The 19,191-nt window shown below is 41.8% G+C and overlaps 1 protein-coding gene across 4 annotated transcripts in view; it reads right to left on the bottom strand.

Annotated features, from left to right (window-relative positions):
- Positions 1-500: 500 nt before the first annotated feature.
- The window catches only part of ush2a (Usher syndrome 2A (autosomal recessive, mild)), a 120,360-nt gene continuing 101,669 nt past the window's right edge, over positions 501-19,191 (bottom strand). Inside the window, exons 75-95 of one of the 4 annotated variants that reach the window (XM_088371582.1) lie at positions 12,279-12,360; positions 12,052-12,197; positions 11,640-11,981; positions 11,200-11,561; positions 10,478-10,847; positions 10,035-10,316; positions 9,783-9,952; positions 8,853-9,183; positions 5,634-5,843; positions 5,442-5,534; positions 5,167-5,312; positions 4,937-5,055; positions 4,739-4,837; positions 4,473-4,649; positions 4,096-4,179; positions 3,819-3,960; positions 3,630-3,717; positions 3,015-3,080; positions 2,530-2,712; positions 2,297-2,402; positions 501-1,137 (exon numbers count right to left, since the gene is read on the bottom strand). In XM_088371582.1, the coding sequence (XP_088227708.1) occupies positions 2,316-2,402; positions 2,530-2,712; positions 3,015-3,080; positions 3,630-3,717; positions 3,819-3,960; positions 4,096-4,179; positions 4,473-4,649; positions 4,739-4,837; positions 4,937-5,055; positions 5,167-5,312; positions 5,442-5,534; positions 5,634-5,843; positions 8,853-9,183; positions 9,783-9,952; positions 10,035-10,316; positions 10,478-10,847; positions 11,200-11,561; positions 11,640-11,981; positions 12,052-12,197; positions 12,279-12,360 (3,579 nt within the window). In that variant the 3' untranslated portion in view covers positions 501-1,137; positions 2,297-2,315. Of the gene's footprint in view, positions 1,138-1,900; positions 2,403-2,529; positions 2,713-3,014; positions 3,081-3,629; positions 3,718-3,818; positions 3,961-4,095; positions 4,180-4,472; positions 4,650-4,738; positions 4,838-4,936; positions 5,056-5,166; positions 5,313-5,441; positions 5,535-5,633; positions 5,844-8,852; positions 9,184-9,782; positions 9,953-10,034; positions 10,317-10,477; positions 10,848-11,199; positions 11,562-11,639; positions 11,982-12,051; positions 12,198-12,278; positions 12,361-19,191 lie in introns of those variants that run through there. The other 3 variants (XM_088371581.1, XM_088371580.1, XM_088371583.1) reach the window with 3 other exon arrangements.

Genomic DNA, 19,191 nt, shown 5'->3' with positions numbered 1-19,191 from the left:
GTAACGTTATATCATTGGTGTGCAAAAATAAATTCCTTACAGTGATTACTTTGTTAGTCTAATAGCAATATTGCTTTTGTATTGCTAACTTAGTGTTCCCAAATCAATTCCAAATCAACAGATTTTTACATGTTTTGCAAAGATGTTCAAAAATGACCTAATAACTACTATGCTATTAGGTAAACATTATTGATTGTAAAAGAAAAGATGTCAAGATCACAGGTGAAGTTCAACTTTATGACAAAAATTGTTTTTAATGCAGCGTCACACTTTCTGGGATTATTCTTTTATGTAAAAGCTTAGGCATCCAACACGACTGAGTTAAGGTTGAAAGTAATGTAATAAAAAATAAAGTTTGATCAATTCAAAACTATTTATACATTCATTAAATTAGTATTATTATTGTGTATTTATTCTAAAAATAATTTCAATAACATTTTAAAATGTACCTTATTTAATGTTATTGTCATTTATTTAAGACTGAAAACAACTGGGTGAATGATAAAAAGTAGTGAAAATAAAAATGGATTAGATAAAATATATTACAATTTATAAATGTATTAGAAATAAATATAAAGATAAATAATGGACTACATAATAACAATCAATACATTGTATCCCCCCCCCCCCAATCAAGAGTCCCCACTAATTCTGAACGACTTTTGTTGGAAGACAGGCAGGGCCCAAAGGTGTTTACTTCATCTCATAGTACACTGTGGCAGTACACAGTTTACCAACAACCCCACCCCCCAAAAATCAAATCAGCTGAATTTCTCCATGAACTTGGGGGTGGGGGGGGGATGGCTTCATTTCACTAACCTCCTCGTTCAGACAGTCTCCTCTTTTTTGAGACGATGTGTGTCGTCACAATGATTTATGACTTTAATAAAACAGTGTGTGTGCATGTTAGTGTGTGTGTGTGTGGCTCAGGGCCACATTGTCCTTTACAATCACTCCACGCGCTCTCATTTCACCCCCTCGCTCTCCTCCCTCTGTGGCTGACAGTAGCTGCGAAAATGTCCATGAATGTGTGTGTGTGTGCGTGCGCGTGTGTGTGTGCCCTTGACTGGCGACCTTGAGTGAGGCCGTCGTTCTCACTGCCACTTTTCTTCATTTTCCAACTTGCCTTGATGCTCCCTGAAGGGACGTAGGGGCAAAAAGTAAATTAACGCTGCGTCTTTTCATATAGTGAGGCAGGCCCCTGTGTGTGTGTTTGTGCACGTGTGTGTATGGTGCACATGTGAACTAAGACGTTGCTTGGCGAACTCAGCAGAAAACATCATTAGTGTGATTTGGGGGGGAAAAAAAAAGTTGCAGGTTTGGTCGCCTGGAAAGAGATGAAAGCGATCATTTCTACTGCTATACTAGCAGACCGTGTTAATTTATTTGCTCTATTTTAGATTATTCCTAAAGTTTGTCCTTGATCCCCATTACTTAAATGCCCTCAAACATTTTAAAATGATGGCTAAAACATTAAAGTGACACGGCAAACTTTTTAAAAATCAATAAATGTAGCTTTAATCTTTATATTAAATCAATTTAATATCAAGAGTGTGGAAAATTGAAGATTTAAACTAAGCAATTACGTTATTCACATTTTTACAAACAACATACGTAAGATACTATAAAATATGAAATAAAACAAAATATGAATCATAAATAAAAATGTAACATTGAAATAACCTGTGAAATATATAATTAAAAACATTTTTTTGCTCACTACTATCCTGGAGAAGACTTGTTTTTGTATTTCCTTTTGTGTGTGTGGATTACATACAAAGAAAAAAAAAGAGTAGAGTGTGTGTTGGCCACATCGCTTATATTTGATTTCATCTAACATTATTAATTTACAGCAAACATAAATAATACTGCCACAGTAACAAAAAAAAAACCAATGTCATAATACATTAGGCTTCTGTTTTGTCCAGAACAATAAGTCATCTAATAAATACTGGAGTCTCACATACACTGTATAACAAGCACTACAGCTAAGTTCTAACTGCACTGTATGTTCCACTCAAGACTAAACTCGCACAAAACTTGTGCACAATCAAAATGACCTCAATTTAGCTAAATGAAAACAGCAGTTTATCTCAGAAATAGTTGGCATTCAAAAAGTAACATAAACAAGGCCTTAGAAGTCATCTACGGGGCGACTGGTGAGTCTTTAAATGAGGCACAGTAACTTGAAGAAGCAGCTAACAGCAAGACAATCAACTACAACTACACAACAAAATGTGAGGCTAAATAAGAGCTGTTTTGTTGTGTATTCTTTACAACCATGAATGAATGATACCTGATTGGGTGCAGTGTCCTTAAAGATGAGTGTCAGTGAAAGTGGCACGCTCCTTTCTCACACAACTTAAAGACTTGATGGTATCCGCAAAGTCTTCCTCCATGTACTGAAACAACAACATGAAACTTTTTCACCATTAATATACACTAAGAGTTGTTCAACTCAATTGAAAAAAAAAAAAGTTAAGATTTATATAGTCGTGAGAGGACATCAAGCTATAGTTGTCATCTCACCAGAGGGTTGTCCCAGCAGCCATCTTCCGTTACCAGAGCTTTCCTGTCAATCAGCTGGCTCAGGCTGTGGTGCAAGGGATGATGGGAGTAGGCCTGGCTTAGGTCCGATTGCCTGGGGACCCTCAGCACGGTCATGGGGTTTAATGCCGAGCCACCGCCCACTATCTTGGTGTCGGACAGGCCCTGAAACGTACATTTGGATTTGATTTAAAGCAGTGGTTTCTCAACATGGGGAAATGTCAAGGCACACCACCGAACAAAAGCATCACAAAAAGTAATATTGTCTAGTTGACACACACAGCATGGACACACACACTCACGCGTGAAGACAGCATGCTCGCTCAGTACCTCAGTATACACAGTGTAGCTTTTAAGTGTTACGTTGTTGATCTCAACACAGTCTGCTACAGTGTCAAACTGCAGGGGGGAGGGAAACAATAAAGTGGACATTTAGGGTTAGCCCACAGTGGGAAGAAAAGTCTTACTGTGAGGCGATCGGGATGAAGCACAGAGCCGGAATGATGTTTAGAGCACAAGTCGGGATAAGGCCTCTGAGGGACGGACAAAGAAGGAGGTCAGAAGAGGAGAAAGATGGAGGAGGTGAAGAGGAAGAGGTGTTTGAATTCAATGAATGATACAAAAAGGAAATGACGGAGACAACGTAGGTAACCATGAATAAAATGCCGTCAACAGATCCGAAAAGAGATTTTATTTTTTTAAATAACACTGAATATGAATCACCCATGATAAACTACACAGCTAAACAGAGTTTTCTTTACATTACATTTAGACTGGAGGGACATATTATTGGTCTCATTACAGGTAATTTTTTTATTAATGTAATGCAATTCAATTCCAAACATTTTAATTTCTAAATTCAACCACATTGCCTTCTTGAGAGGGGTAGTTGGTTTTCAGCTCCCACTAGTGGCGATAAAGTAAATTGGCTGGACAAAAAAATTGCCATTCCAACGTGCAAAAGTTGCAAAATAACCAAGGATCAAAATAATTCAATTTAAAAATGCTATATCATTTACAATAAATACAAATTCCTTCTCTATCTCTTACTGGCTCATTGTCTCGCTCGCTCATTCACTCACCGTGTATGTCTCTCCTCCCGCCTTCCTGCTCTTCTGAAGCATGACCAGAGGAGGGCGATCTCTGGCTGATGGATTCTTCCTCAGAGCTCTGGGAATGATGGGGAAAAACATTCAACCTCTATCTACCCATTGATCTATCTATTATGCTTTGTATCAAGACTGATTGGGTTAGAGTGGTGGTGAAAATACCTTTGCAGCAGAAGGCCCGACAGGATGGCCAGCACGAAGAGCCCTAGCAGCGCCAAAAGCAAAATGAACCACAGCTCAGAATAGACTGGTGCTGCTGGCATGCTCGCTCCCTCTTTACTTGCATCCTCTGGATCAACAGGACCTGTGGGTAGAATGCCAGAATATTTGGACAGAAGTATCGGAACAACTGGGCAATTATCAAAAATATTTTGTCATTATTTCATATTCTCTTTTAATACAATGTCAAACGGTGTGTGCGTGTGTGTGAGTGCGCTACCCAGGCCTGAAGCGGGGCTGTATCTGACAGTGGGAGTGGTGGCACTGCCACTGTCTGTGGTACAAGTCACCTGAAATGACAGCGCTGCGGAGGACATGGGGAGAAAGACAATGTCGTTTGAGAATCTGAGTGGATAAAGCTGTTTTTTACAGGTTTGAGGAATGACACACAAGGTGGGACGAATCCTCCTTGTGAAAACAGAAATTAAAACATAACCCTGTCTATCCGAAAGGAATGCTTGTGTTTTGAGTGACTCTTTTTGGTGGCAAGGTTAAAAGGTAAAGCGTAAAAGCATATTTCATGTGCAAGGATTGAAGGACCAGGAATCAAACCAAGAACCTCAGGAATGTGAGGCAAAGTTGTTAAAGTGCCCTCACTTTTCTGTGACTTGCGTGGAACATGAAGGTAGCTGTGGAAGCCGCTGTAGATCCTGAGCTGGCTCTCCGTCACCGTATACTGCCTCAGGTAGTCATTCAGGGAGAAGGAGCCGGTCCAGTCAAGCCAAATGACCGTCAGGTTGCTGCCCACCGACAGCGGCGACACATACTGAGGAGCTGTGAAGAGAGAAACATGACACACTTGCATTTACACTAACTGAATGAATGGAAGAGGTGGAACGAGAGAGTGCAGAGACGTGACAAACCTTCACTGAGGGTAACGACAGTGGTCCAGTTGGAGGCGGTGCTGCCCATGTTGTTAAAGCAGGCTACTCGAAGCTCATAGGCGGAATATGGCTGAAGACCTGCACATAAGTATCACAGAAAATTAAAACATAGATTCGATTTGACTGCAGAATCGAAACGTGTATTTTTTTATCATTTTTTACATTGTAACTTCAAACCTGTCACATTGTAGCTCCGCCTCTTGCCAAAGAACGTGATGTCTGCTGGGCCAGTGACACAAGGTTGGCTCACAGGCTGGGGGGGTTGCGGGCAGGCTGTTCTACGGTGAAGCTCACAACTGCATACGAGGACCCAAAGCGGAGCGACGGACAGTGAGATAACATCATCGCTACGACCCCTGAGCCGTAACGTCCCTTCAAAGTACAGTTGACGTTCTCCCCCCCCTCACCTCTCGATGATTCCGTTGGGTTCCAGAGGCTCAAACCAGGCAAGTTGAGCCGAGCGTGAGGTCAGCGTGACGGGACGGGGAGGTGGTTGGCGAGCCGGGGGTGCGGCCAGGGTGCGCAGCTCAACCACAGGTCCCTGGCTACAGCACTACAGTCACAGGCGTTGGTCAATTTCACTTTACTCTTGACTTTTAGTGAAAAAAAAATCACTCATACTTGAGTTCTTTTAGGGTATTTTGGTTTGAATTTTAAAGGTCTGACTCCCTTGTTTCATTACCTGATAACAGGTGCAGGCCTCCACTCCGACCCTGTACTGTGTGTAAGGCAGTAAACCATGAAGTGTATGTTGATGGGATGTTCCCTCTGAGAGCTATGGAAAAAAGGCAGAATGGAGTTTGTGTTCATACCACTTTAGGGTTTCAAACTGCTGAGCAAGTAAGTAGAGGGGAGAGAGCAGTCTATTCTTTACCAGAGTGACGTGGTCGTTACGGTCTAGTGAGAACACACGGTAAAGGCTGACGACGCCATTGGGCCGGGCCGGAGGACGCATTTCCACCAAGGCCGTGGTTGCCGAGACGTGTCGTAAACTAGGCGGAGCGACCCCCTCGGGCGGGGCGGGGCCGGTTCTCCCGCTGACCCACGGACTAGATGAACGGCCGGCCGAGTTCACTGCCCACAGCTGCCGGTCAACAACACACATTAGAATTTCAGACGCACGTTATCGGCTCTTAATCAAAGTGTCTCTTAATTAGGCGACATGCAACAGGATATAAGTCAATGTATCGGATCATCCATCAAAACTAGCATCGGGCGTGAGAGCGAAACCTTTTCACCATGCGAGCCATCGCTAACATATCTGCATGACAATTACTTTTCACCTTCATCAAGGAGTTAGACACACACACACACACACACACACACACACACACACACACACACACACACACACACACACACACACACACACACACACACACACACACACACACACACACACACACACACACACACACACACACACACACACACACACGCACTCGCACACACACACACACACACACGCACACACACACGCTAATCTTATTTGTGTGCTTGTGTTGGCCACAATTAGTGGGTGTAAACAGCGCAGGGTCACGCAGGGTGGAGATTTGCATGTGTAAGTCATCTGTAGCCTGTCAGAAGTAGTGCGGCAGGCAGATGGATGGGTCTGAGCTGAGTTGTTTAAAGTGTGTATGTGTGCGTGTGTATTGTTTGTGGCCAGAAACGGCGAGGCCCGCGTGTGAATGTGTGCGCGCAACATGTTAAGAGTCGAATTAACCTCAATAATAGTCAATTAGGGTGTGATCAATCAGAGTGATTGATCTAAGTGACAGCACAGATGGACTGAGAAGTGAGAGGAAGAGAAGGCGGGAGGATGGAAAGACTGGAAATGAGGGGGGAAGAGAGGCCAAAATATTTTTGAACAAAGAGAACACAGAATTAAAACCAATACATAAGATTAGTATAACTATTAGTAGGGAAACAAGTTGCGTCTTTACACGTGCTTATTTTTTTTCCATTGCAGTATAACACATAAAGATTATTTACGAGATATACTTATGGCAAATAGAAATAAAAACAAACATTTTAAATACACTTAAATTTACTTTGATTGCTTAACATGGGCAACAGCAGCAAATAAACGTAAATTCACTGAAATCACCCGAGCTATTACGTAGTGGTCAAACTGTATAATTGCAGACAGGCATTAACCTTGGAATCTGGTATAAACTCAAAATGAGACACACTTGGTTATGAACGCCCAGTTGGGATATTGTAGTGAATATAAAATGCAATAAAATATAAATTGGGATCTTGTGTGTTGTGAGATTGTGCTCCCAGGTTCTCCATAAGGATCCACTCCATTAAAGTGCGTGCACTCTTAACTGGGCTCATTTCATGTCCGTTATTAAGGCCCTAATCAGATTTATTGAGATGATGATGCACCTTTTCTGATAAATATTATAAACATGAAATAACACTCAAACTGATGACTTATGTTGTACTTGGTACAAAGGTTTTACTTAAAAAAAAAAGCTTATTACTATTTTGATTGTAAAATATTTTTTAAAAAGTTGAGAATTTCTGAGTTTTTACGTCATTGAAAAGTACAATTTTACTTTTGAGATATAAGTACAACAGGTATCTTGGGTTGGATGTAAGCATGACAACATCTAGGTAGGCCTACTACTCTCGATTTGGGACAATGCTTAGAATATTGTGAGTTTCTTAACATCTGTACTTTTGTGTATAGAATTTGGCCACTCATTGACGGTTGATCCATGACATAACTTCACTGTTCTTTTCAATAAACTTGTATCTTAAAACAACTGATCTAGTTTGCCCAGCAACAACAATGCTCTGAGGTAGGCAGCAACACTGTTAAAATGTCTTGCGTTGCAAGAAGTGATTAAAAAGTTGCTGTCACGCAGACGAAACGGCGATGAAAAAAACTTGCAACCCGGAGCGGGCTAGATCACATTCACCTTGATCCATCTCGTGGTCCTTAAATCATAAACAGACTTGTTACTGCGTCCACTCCTCTCTTGTACTCTCTCCTCCTATTGGGCCACCATTTGGCTTGTTAGACACAAAATAAAAATACACTCCGTTTGCCGCCATGGCAACAAAGGACTACGGGGAACTTCCCGGCTGAGTTTGAGTGCTTTTATTGGCCCGTTGGACCACAGGCGGCGTGGGAGTGCTCTGATAGGCCGACGGACGACTTGGCGGGTGCATCCAGTTGGGGTGAAGGGGCTAAGTTGTGTGAAAGTGGGCAGTAATTAAAACGACGCATAAAGCTGTCAATAGGAGCTTATGACCCAGTGTAATTAGCCTAATATGATTTCTCTCTCTGGCAGGGCTAAACTGAGCTGACGTATCGTCCTTGTGTACGCCTGAAACACCAAGACAGAGTCGGTAACCGCCAGTAAACACGGCGACGTTGAAGTGGCTCCAATATTGCAATAGTGATGATTTCTCGCTGACTGCCAATGAAGAAATGTGACAAATGTGAAAAAAGAGATTTATCATTTGTTTAACTTTATGGTGTGACTCTGACACACTCACGTGGGGCACCTCTGGGTGCCCATGTGACCGTGGACAAAACAAACATAGCGACACCTCGTCCCCACCGTCGGAAAATCCCCAGGGGACATGTAGCGGTCACCATTAAAAGGTCTTTCCAATACAAGCACTGTTACCAAGGGGACTAACGGCTAATTCGATTGGCTGGCCGGTAATCAGGAAGTGGGGTGCTCTGAGGGCGGCGTGATTAATAGCGCCGTTGCCCGCCCGTCATCTCCCAGAGCTCCTCCTTCCTCCTGTCATAAATTAAGACCCTCGTAAATAAAAACAGCACCGCAATCAGGCAAACTCAATCAATTACGCAGGTTCTCTGGCCTCGGTTCGTACATCTGACAGGCGGGGATGCTAATGTTATTGTTGCTTCCAAAGGGCTTGCCTGTCAATTAACATATCAACGCGGAGCACAACAGGACGAATATGGAGCCTTCTATTTACCACCTGTCTGAATACATGGCTCCTGCATGTGCGGGGATCAACATTTGCCAACGAAAAACCAAACTACAATATCACAAAGAGAAGAAACAGGTACAAAAATAAAGTGTGGTGATAAAGTTCAATATACCTGGTACTCATAAGCAGTAAATGGCAGGAGCCCCTCATCCTTGCAGCTTGCGGATGAAGAATTGTAGACAAGAGTCGCCACGTCATTTCCACGGCTATCGGCGGTGAGCTCCAGTCTGCGGTACAACTCGTAACGTGGGCTCCTCCCATTTGGTTGAGCTGGAGGGGACCAGGTAAGCAGGATGGTGGTCTGGAGGCCAGTGAGGGGGTCGGCCTGCAGGTCTAACAGTGGCGCAGTCTGTCCGGTGGGGGGAGCCTCTGGCGTGAGGATGGATGCCCAGTCGCTGGAGGAGCAGCCCAGCTCCGTGCATGCCTCCACCCTCACCTCATACCTACAACATTATTCAACATGGAGTCATTTGTCTGGAGTTGATGGGCACTCGCGCTACTAATTGAAGATATTTATAATTGTGGTTTGAGGTGTTTGTACAAGTCAAGACTGGATAAGGTAACCAGAATAATAGAAACATCTGATACAGTTTTGTTGTGCAGCACTGCGAACTACAACAATGACACGTTTGGTTGAGCCTAATATTGTGGTCAGTGAGTGTATATTGCAACATTAAATACCAAATTTTATTGGGGAATGGCTATAAAATCCAACAAAACTAGGAAGGTGTTTTAATTTTAGCTTGATTCAGCAGTTCTGTATGCTCCACATACTATTTTGCATGAGTAATTTCAATTTGGGATCCAATATCGTGAAGGGCATTCTGGTCCATGGAATTTTCAGTGTAATTTTGTTATACTGTGGGGAGCGATAACCAAAGCAACTAAAGCGTTAGAGCTGTTGTAGAGAAATGCAAGACAGCAGGATTAAAAAAAAAAAGCTTAAAAGACACACATCATGTGTGAAGTTCATTTGGAATTACTCAATGAACTTAGTTCCCTAACGGTATATTGATAAAATAGGAAACAATTGCACAAAAACCTGCGGTAGGGAGCGAGCCCCCGCAGAGTGGTGTGTCTCTCGGAGAAGACGTTGTCCTTTGGAGTGTACACGGTGTTATTCCCACCGAGCAGGACGGACTCCCTGTGATATATCGTGTAACTAATAATATCTCCATTAGGACGGGCGGGAATATTCCACTCCACTTTCACCTAGACAGGACACAGAAAACACAGGTCAACACTTTTAAACAGAAAGATAAACTCATTGGCGACTCAGTGTGTTTGGATTAACCTGATTTGGCCCCAGATTTGTCAGCAAGGGGGGCCCGACACCCGAAGGGGCAGCTGGGTGAGTCTTGGCTGAGGCTTCAGCGCTACTCACAGCTCCTCGGCTATTGTTGGCCCTGACAAAGTAGCTGTACTCCACATTGGGCACAAGAATGAAGTCGTGGTAATGAGTCTCCGGGCCCACGTAGATTACTTGGCCATCTCTGCGGAGTTCGTAGCCTGTGATGATGCCATTGGGATTCTGTGGTGGTGCCCAGCTTACTTCTACTGACTCGGGACCGGTGACCTTCAGTGGAAAAGTTACAGGTCTCATTGAAAACGGTTTCCAATGGCCTTCACAATGTTCTGCTAATTGTCAAAGAACAACGGGCTGGATATCTACCTAAACATCATGATTCTTGATAAATAGCTGCATCAGCCAACTGTTGATTACGTATGCTAATGTACCTTTAGAGTGGGGACGTGCATGTCCAAAGGAGGAGCCTCCTCGGTCACTTTGGATGTTTTTGCGCTGGCCGTGCATCCACCGCTGGTACACGCCAGCAGTACAAGCTGGTAGGGCGTGTGAGGATGAAGGTCTACCAGCGCGGTCTTCAGCTCACTACCTCGATAAGCTTCTTCATTGTTCACCTCGAGTACATATTCGGTCACCTCCCCATTCTGGGTGGGTGGTGGAGTCCAGGAAATGTCCATACTGCTGGATGTAATGGAGTTCACTGTGGGAGCCTCCACGGTTGTGGGGGGAGCCTCTAATGTTGTAATGTTGGTGGGAGGGCTTGTGATGCAGCCCTCAGATGTACATGCTGTGATTGAATAACTGGAGGAGAGTGAAAAAGAAACATTTTGATAGCTTGATTTGGTTATTGTAGTCATTAGCAGGCTGTTCATTTTACAGGCACGATTTTAACATAGGCCCAAAAAGGCCTCCAAAATTGTCAACATTGAATTATGGACTAAAAATTACATTCAAAATGTATTAATAGTCAGTATGATATTGACAATTGATGATTGTACTTCAGAGAAAAGGGAAAGAGTGTTTTTATTTGTTTCATTTCTGACATATGCAGATCTTACGCTTCTGACCTCTGTATGACCTCTGGTCCTTACTGTGTTTAGTGTGTATTTTCATTCTTATGCTGTTTTAATCTCTCATTTTGAACAAGCCTTACCTATATCTCGCAAAAGGAAGAAGATCCTCGTCGGTGTAGCTGAGCACGGTTGGGTCAAAACTAAAGGAGAAGCTGATATTATTCCTCTGGATCCTGTAAGACTGGAGCACGCCGTTGGGTTCCAGAGGAGGCGCCCATGACACCACCAATTCACTGGGTCGGCCCTGAAGGTGACTCACGGTCGGCGGGGCGAGGCCGCGAGGCGGGGCCTGCCTGGTCGTTACCGTTACCCAGGTACTCTGAGTGTGGCCGGCGGGGTTGTGAGAACGTACGGCGAACTCGTATCGAGTCCAAGGACGCAACCCGAACACTGTGTAGGAGAAAGTGTGGTTTTCTTGTGGGGATGATTCTCGGAACAGCACCTGGGTGATTGACAATGATAGCAAATGACATCTTAGTCAAGGAAATAAAAATCAACCAGGAGGAACCATTCCACGTACTTTTTCTCTGTTAGCATCCTCTTCTCTGCTTCTCCCCCTCCCCACCTGATCGGCACTTCTTCCCAGTAAGTGGTATTCGTCGATGGGCCCATTGGGCTGAGCAGGACCTTCCCAGGTGAGCCACACGTGGTCTGAACCCACAGAAAGGGGCGCAGGCGGGGGCTGCGAGGCGGGTGGAGCTGCAGCAGTAGTGACATGCTGAGGTAGGCTACGTGTGCACCCTGCTGACGTGCAAGCTTCGAGAGTCAGAGTGTACGTTGTCCAAGGCTCCAAGCGGCGAAACAGGAAACTGCGTGAGAGCCCGCTGAACTCCAGGTTGCCCTCGCTGTACAAATTGTACATCTGATGGAGAAGAGGAAGCGGTAAGGTTTACTTGTCTCGTTAGCATGTCTGGATATTGAGCAGCATATACCGTGATGACTCCATTTGGAGAACTTGGTGGATTCCAGTTGAGCAGCAATGACCTGCCCTGCTCTTTCTGCTCCACACTGAAGTTAGCCAGTCCAGCAGGAGAAGCCTCCAGGGTCCTCGCGCCAACCCACTGACTTGACACACTGCCTGAAGGAGTTAAAAATGAATGTTAAAAAAAGTGAATCAGATGTTTGTAAAAGATTTTAAACTCAGTGGTCACAATCCAACCTGCTTCATTTACAGCTTCCACTTGTAGACTATATTCGCTGTCAGGCTCAAGGCCAAAAACGGTTGCTTCGAGGACTAAACCCTGAAGATGAAAAAGGAAAAAACAAGTAAGCAGACTGTCATAGTCACGCAAACAAAGCGTAAATATTTTCCCACAACAAGGAAAGACTGGAACAATGACAAGCTAAAACTAGAAAATGCAATTTCTGGAGAAATTGCGTGTGAAGGCGAATACTTTGAATCACTTCTTGGGGAATGATGCCGAATGATGTTGAAATTAGTTGAATTTCTTGAGAAATGTGGAAAATAGAAGTGTAATACAAAATTTAGGAGAATTTGGTTGAATTTCAAATTTGAAAGTTTGGAATTTTTGGTAAGTGGGAGGTTGTGGAATAGGTAGGCAAAAGATGAACAGTTGAAAGTTGGAAGGGGTAGAATCGGTTGAAAAATGTAGAAATTAGAGAAGAAAAACGAAATTTAGAAAAATTTGGTTGAATTTCAAATTTGGAATTTTTGGCAAATGGGAGGTTGTGGAATAGGTTTGCAGAAGATGAACAGTTGAAAGTTGGAATGAGTTGAAGAAGTTGAAAAATGTAGAAATTAGAGTAGAAAAACGAAAATTTGGAGAATTTGGTTGAATTTCAAATTTGGAATTTTCGATCAGTGGGAAGTTGTGGAATAGGTAGGCAAAAGATGAACAGTTGAAAGTTGGAATGGGTAGAATTGGTTGAAAAATGTAGAAATTAGAGTAGAAAAACGAAATTTTGAAAAATTTGGTTGAATTTCAAATATGGAATTTTTGGTAAGTGGGAAGTTGTGGAATAGGTAGGCAAAAGATGAAGAGTTGAAAGTTGGAATGAGTTGAATCGATTGAACAATGTAGAAGTTAGAGTAGAAAAACGGAATTTTGGAGAATTTGGTTGAATTTCAAATTTGGAATTTTTGGTAAGTCGGAAGTTGTGGAATAGGTAGGCAAAAGATGAAGAGTTGAAAGTTGGAATGGGTTGAATCGGTTGAACAATGTAGAAGTTAGAGTAGAAAAACGAAATTTTGGAGAATTTGGTTGAATTTCAAATTTAAAAATTTGGAATTTTTGGTAGGTGAGAAGTTGTGGAAAAGGCAGGCAAAAGATGAACAGTTGAAAGTTGGAATGGGTTGAATCGGTTGAAAAATGTAGAAATTAGAGTAGAAAAACGAAATTACGAAGAATTTGGTTGAATTTCAAATTTGAAAATTTGGAATTTTTTTGTAAGTGGGAAGTTGTGGAATAGGTAGGCAAAAGATGAACAGTTGGAAGTTGGAATGGGTTGAATCGGTCGAAAAATGTTGAAATTAGAGGTGAAAAACGAAATTTCGTGAAATTTTGTCGGAATTTTTAACGTGAAAACGTGAAATTTTTGAATTTGGGAATTTTGGGAATGTCGAGAATCATTCCGAATGTGGTTTGAATGTGCTGAATGAGGTGAATTTAAAAGGGGAATGACGTAAATGTGAAATGTCGAATCTGCCATTGAGAATGAATGGGGAAAAATTTGTCGTAAATTCGCGAATTTTGCGAAATCGGAAAATTTTCGGAACGAGAAAAATGGAAGCCCTCATCTCATGAATATTTGGAATACGTCAAAAGTGGAACGGAGTGAATCGGATGAATTATGTGGAAGAAGAAGCGGGACAAAAAAGTGGCGGGAATAAAATAGAAGAATAATAATAATAACTAGAAAATGCAATTTCTGGAGAAATTGCGTGTGAAGGCGAAGACTTTGAATCACTTCTTGGGGAATGATGCCGAATGATGTTGAAATGAGTTGAATTTCTTGAGAAATGTGGAAAATAGAAGTGTAATACTAAATTTTGGAGAATTTGGTTGAATTTCAAATTTGAAAGTTTGGAATTTTTGGTAAGTGGAAAGTTGTGGAATAGGTAGAAAAAAGATGAACAGTTGAAAGTTGGAATGGGTAGAATCGGTTGAAAAATGTAGAAATTAGAGTAGAAAAACGAAATTTAGAAAAATTTGGTTGAATTTCAAATTTGGAATTTTTGGCAAATGGGAAGTTGTGGAATAGGTTGGCAAAAGATGAACAGTTGAAAGTTGGAATGAATTGAATAAGTTGAAAAATGTAGAAATTAGAGTAGAAAAACGAAAATTTGGAGAATTTGGTTGAATTTCAAATTTGGAATTTTTGATCAGTGGGAAGTCGTGGAATAGGTAGGCAAAAGATGAACAGTTGAAAGTTGGAATGGGTAGAATTGGTTGAAAAATGTAGAAATTAGAGTAGAAAAACGAAATTTTGAAAAATTTGGTTGAATTTCAAATTTGGAATTTTTGGTAAACGGGAAGTTGTGGAATAGGTAGGCAAAAGATGAACAGTTGAAAGTTGGAATGGGTTGAATCGGTTGAACAATGTAGAAATGAGAGTAGAAAAATGAAATTTTTGAAAATTTGGTTGAATTTCAAATTTGGAATTTTTGGTAAGTGGGACGTTGTGGAATAGGTAGGCAAAAGATGAACAGTTGAAAGTTGGAATGGGTAGAATCGGTTGAAAAATGTAGAAATTAGAGTAGAAAAACGAAATTTAGAAAAATTTGGTTGAATTTCAAATTTGGAATTTTTGGCAACTGGGAAGTAGTGGAAAAGGGAGGCAAAAGATGAACAGTTGAAAGTTGGAATGAGCTGAATCGGTTGAAAAATATAGAAGTTAGAGTAGAAAAACTAAATTTTGGAGAATTTGGTTGAATTTCAAATTTAAAAATTTGGAGTTTTTGGTAGGTGAGAAGTTGTGGAATAGGCAGGCAAAAGATGAACAGTTGAAAGTTGGAATGGGTTGAATCGGTTGAAAAACGTAGAAGTTAGAGTACAAAAACAAAATTTTGTAGAATTTGGTTGAATTTCAAATTTGAAAATTTTGAATATTTGGTATGTGAGAAGTTGTGGAATAGGCAGGCAAAAGATGAACAGTTGAAAGTTGGAATGGGTTGAATCGGTTGAAAAATGTAGAAATTAGAGTAGAAAAACAAAATTACGAAGAATTTGGTTGAATTTCAAATTTGAAAATTTGGAATTTTTTTGTAAGTGGGAAGTTGTGGAATAGGTAGGCAAAAGATGAACAGTTGGAAGTTGGAACGGGTTGAATCGGTCGAAAAATGTAGAAATTAGAGGTGAAAAACGAAATTTCGTGAAATTTTGTCGGAATTTTTAACGTGAAAACGTGAAATTTTTGAATTTGGGAATTTTGGGAATGTCGAGAATCATTCCGAATGTGGTTTGAATGTGCTGAATGAGGTGAATTTAAAAGGGGAATGACGCAAATGTGAAATGTCGAATCTGCCATTGAGAATGAATGGGGAAAAATTTGTCGTAAATTCGCGAATTTTGCGAAATCGGAAAATTTTCGGAACGAGAAAAATGGAAGCGCTCATCTCGTGAATATTTGGAATACGTCAAAAGTGGAACGGAGTGAATCGGATGAATTATGTGGAAGAAGAAGCGGGACAAAAAAGTGTGGAGAATAAAATATAATAATAATAATAATAACTAGAAAATGCAATTTCTGGAGAAATTGCGTGTGAAGGCGAATACTTTGAATCACTTCTTGGGGAATGATGCCGAATGATGTTGAAATTAGTTGAATTTCTTGAGAAATGTGGAAAATAGAAGTGTACTACAGAATTTTGGTGAATATGGTTGAATTTCAAATTTGAAAGTTTGGAATTTTTGGTAAGTGGGAGATTGTGGAATAGGTAGGCAAAAGATGAACAGTTGAAAGTTGGAACGGGTTGAAACGGTTAAATAATGTAGAAGTTAGAGCAAATCTTGAATCCCCATAGAGAATGAGTGGGAATTAAAAGAAAAAACAATTGCGCCAAAATATTTTGAAATTTGGAACAAAACGATAAAAAACGGCTTCAGGAGGTTCACTTTTGGGGTTAAAATGTTGAAACGGGTTCAATCGGACAATAAATGCAAAAGTTAGCGCCTAATGTAGCTATTTAGGGCAGTTAATGTTGAAATAAGGTCACTTCCGGTTTGATTTGGGTCACTTCCGGTCTATTTGGGTCACTTCCGGTTTGATAAGAGGCACTTCCGGTCTAGCTGAGGTCACTTCCGGTTTATTTGGGGTCACTTCCGGTTTAATAAAGGTCACTTCCGGTTTAAAAAGGTCACTTCCGGTTTGATTTGGGGTCACTTCCGGTTTACTTGAGGTCACTTCCGGTTCATTTGGGGTCACTTCCGGTTTGATTTGGGTCACTTCCGGTCTATTTGGGTCACTTCCGGTTTGATTAGAGGCACTTCCGGTCTAGCTGAGGTCACTTCCGGTTTATTTGGGGTCACTTCCGGTTTAAAAAGGTCACTTCCGGTTTAAAAAGGTCACTTCCGGTTTGATTTGGGGTCACTTCCGGTTTACCTGGGGTCACTTCCGGTTCATTTGGGGTCACTTCCGGTTTGATTTGGGTCACTTCCGGTCTATTTGAGTCATTTCCGGTTTGAATAGAGGCACTTCCGGTCTAGCTGAGGTCACTTCCGGTTTATTTGGGGTCACTTCCGGTTTAAAAAGGTCACTTCCGGTTTAAAAAGGTCACTTCCGGTTTGATTTGGGGTCACTTCCGGTTTACTTGAGGTCACTTCCGGTTCATTTGGGGTCACTTCCGGTTTGATTTGGGTCACTTCTGGTTTAAAAAGGTCACTTCCGGTTTAATTTGGGGTCACTTCCGGTTTACCTGAGGTCACTTCAGGTTTGATTTGGGGCACTTCCGGTTCATTCTAGGTTCATTGGGAGCACTTCAGGGTCAATCCAAGATGGCCGCCACACTGGAAGTGGGGGTCAAGGGTTGAATTGTGTAAGCATAGTGGAAGTGGGGGTGAAGGGGTGAATATGGTAAGGATGAAGTGACCAAAGTGAATAAAGTTGGAATGGGTTGAATCGGTTGAAAAATGTAGAATTTAGAGTGAAAAAACTAAATTTTGTAGAATTTGGTGTGAATTTCAAAATAAAATTTTGGGAAATTTTGGTAAGTGGGAAGGTGTGGAATAGGTAGGCAAAAGATGAACAGTTGAAAGTTGGAATGGGTTGAATCGGTCAAAGAATGTAGAAATTAGAGGTGAAAAACCAAATTTTGTGAAATTTTGTCGAAATTTTTAACGTGAAAACGTGATATTTTTGAATTTGGGAATTTTGGGAATGTCGAGAATCATTCCGAATGTGGTTTGAATGTGCTGAATGAGGTGAATTTAAAAGGGGAATGACGTAAATGTGAAATGTCGAATCTGCCATTGAGAATGAATGGGGAAAAATTTGTCGTAAATTCGCGAATTTTGCGAAATCGGAAAATTTTCGGAACGAGAAAAATGGAAGCGCTCATCTCGTGAATATTTGGAATACGTCAAAAGTGGAACGGAGTGAATCGGATGAATTATGTGGAAGAAGAAGCGGGACAAAAAAGTGGCGGGAATAAAATAGAAGAATAATAATAATAATAATAGAGAATGGTGTAGAATAACATATGTGTGAAGGCCATCGCCTTCACACAATAATAATAGAGAATGGTGTAGAATAACATATGTGTGAAGGCCATCGCCTTCACACAATAATAGAGAATGGTGTAGAATAACATATGTGTGAAGGCCATCGCCTTCACACAATAATGTGTCATGGGGATTTGCGATATCAACATTACAGCATACTGAATGAGTAGGAAGCGGCAACGATGGACTGGCAGACGGTCGTCCCTTAAGGCTGCCTTCAAAGCCTGCTGAGTGTTTGTATCACACGTGCATCCTTTCATAGCTCTCTCGCAAACAAACAGAGGCACAGTGTGTCTGCCAGTAGCTTCGGGCAACGGGATTCAGCCCCAAAAAGCTGGCACTCGCTCCAACAGCCATGTGTGTAACATCATTTACTCATTGATAAGGAATGCGCTGTTTGAAAAGGAATGAGATGCTTTTTGGGAATGGAGATCGAAAGCAACTTCTGTATGTGTGTAGACGTTTATGAGAAAATAATAAATCATTATTTTTAAATATATTCAGGCGCTCACATAAAGAGATTAGCTGTTAGGCCAATTCCATGCAGTGGCGAGGGAATCCAAATGGCTCCGACTCAAACGGAATCAAAGGAGAACCCAGACAAATCAGCGTGCCGTGGCACCAAGGATGAAGTGCCCGAACAATGAGCCCAATACATGTCTTGACTGTCTCCATGTCTGCCAGCCGACATGTTTGTCATAGGCAGTAAAATAGGATTAATAAATCCCCGGACACCCGAGACGCACGCTAAATCCTCCTGCAAGTTCGCAGCTGAGAAAGGAGAGAGAGGGACTTGAAAAGACCAATAAAACAAAGTACATAAGTAATGATATTGAGGGCAGGGAATTAGGCAAGAGTGATGGGGAAAAAAGCGAAGAGCTGAGTAGGTAAATAACAGGTGAAGCAAATAAAAAGCGGCGCGACAGACGGAGGGAGGGGAGGAGGAAGACCCTGAACGACTGAGCCGGCCGGCCTGGCCCGAGAGAGTCGCAGGGAAAGAGAGAGATAGATGTTACAAAAGGGAGAGACGGATTAAGTGAGCGCGAATGAGAGATCTCTCCACCTTAAAAGCCAGTGAAATATGTGAGGCATGTGGCCTATAAAGCGCTTAACATATGCACATTGTCAATAGCAGCATCTGGCGCTGGCAGCTTTTATAGGAGCGCCGAGACTCTGCTACACGCCTCTAGATGGCAATACATTCAAACACTTTATCGCTGGAACGCTTCGCATTAATGGCCTCCTCACTGCACGTGCGCCAGGAAATTGAGCACATCAGCTCACACACACACAAGCAGGCTGTAATCAAACGCTTTAACTCGGAAGCGCACTACTATTACATTCCATTAACAGCCCCCTTCATAATAATTTGTCCCTTAACACACACAGACG

This window comes from Syngnathus floridae, chromosome 3 (genome assembly GCF_059516105.1).
Source record: "Syngnathus floridae isolate MCC-2025c chromosome 3, RoL_Sflo_1.0, whole genome shotgun sequence".
Taxonomy (NCBI): domain Eukaryota; kingdom Metazoa; phylum Chordata; class Actinopteri; order Syngnathiformes; family Syngnathidae; genus Syngnathus; species Syngnathus floridae.
Note: the sequence above shows the minus strand (reverse complement) of the source record. Positions and strands in the feature narration are given on the sequence as shown.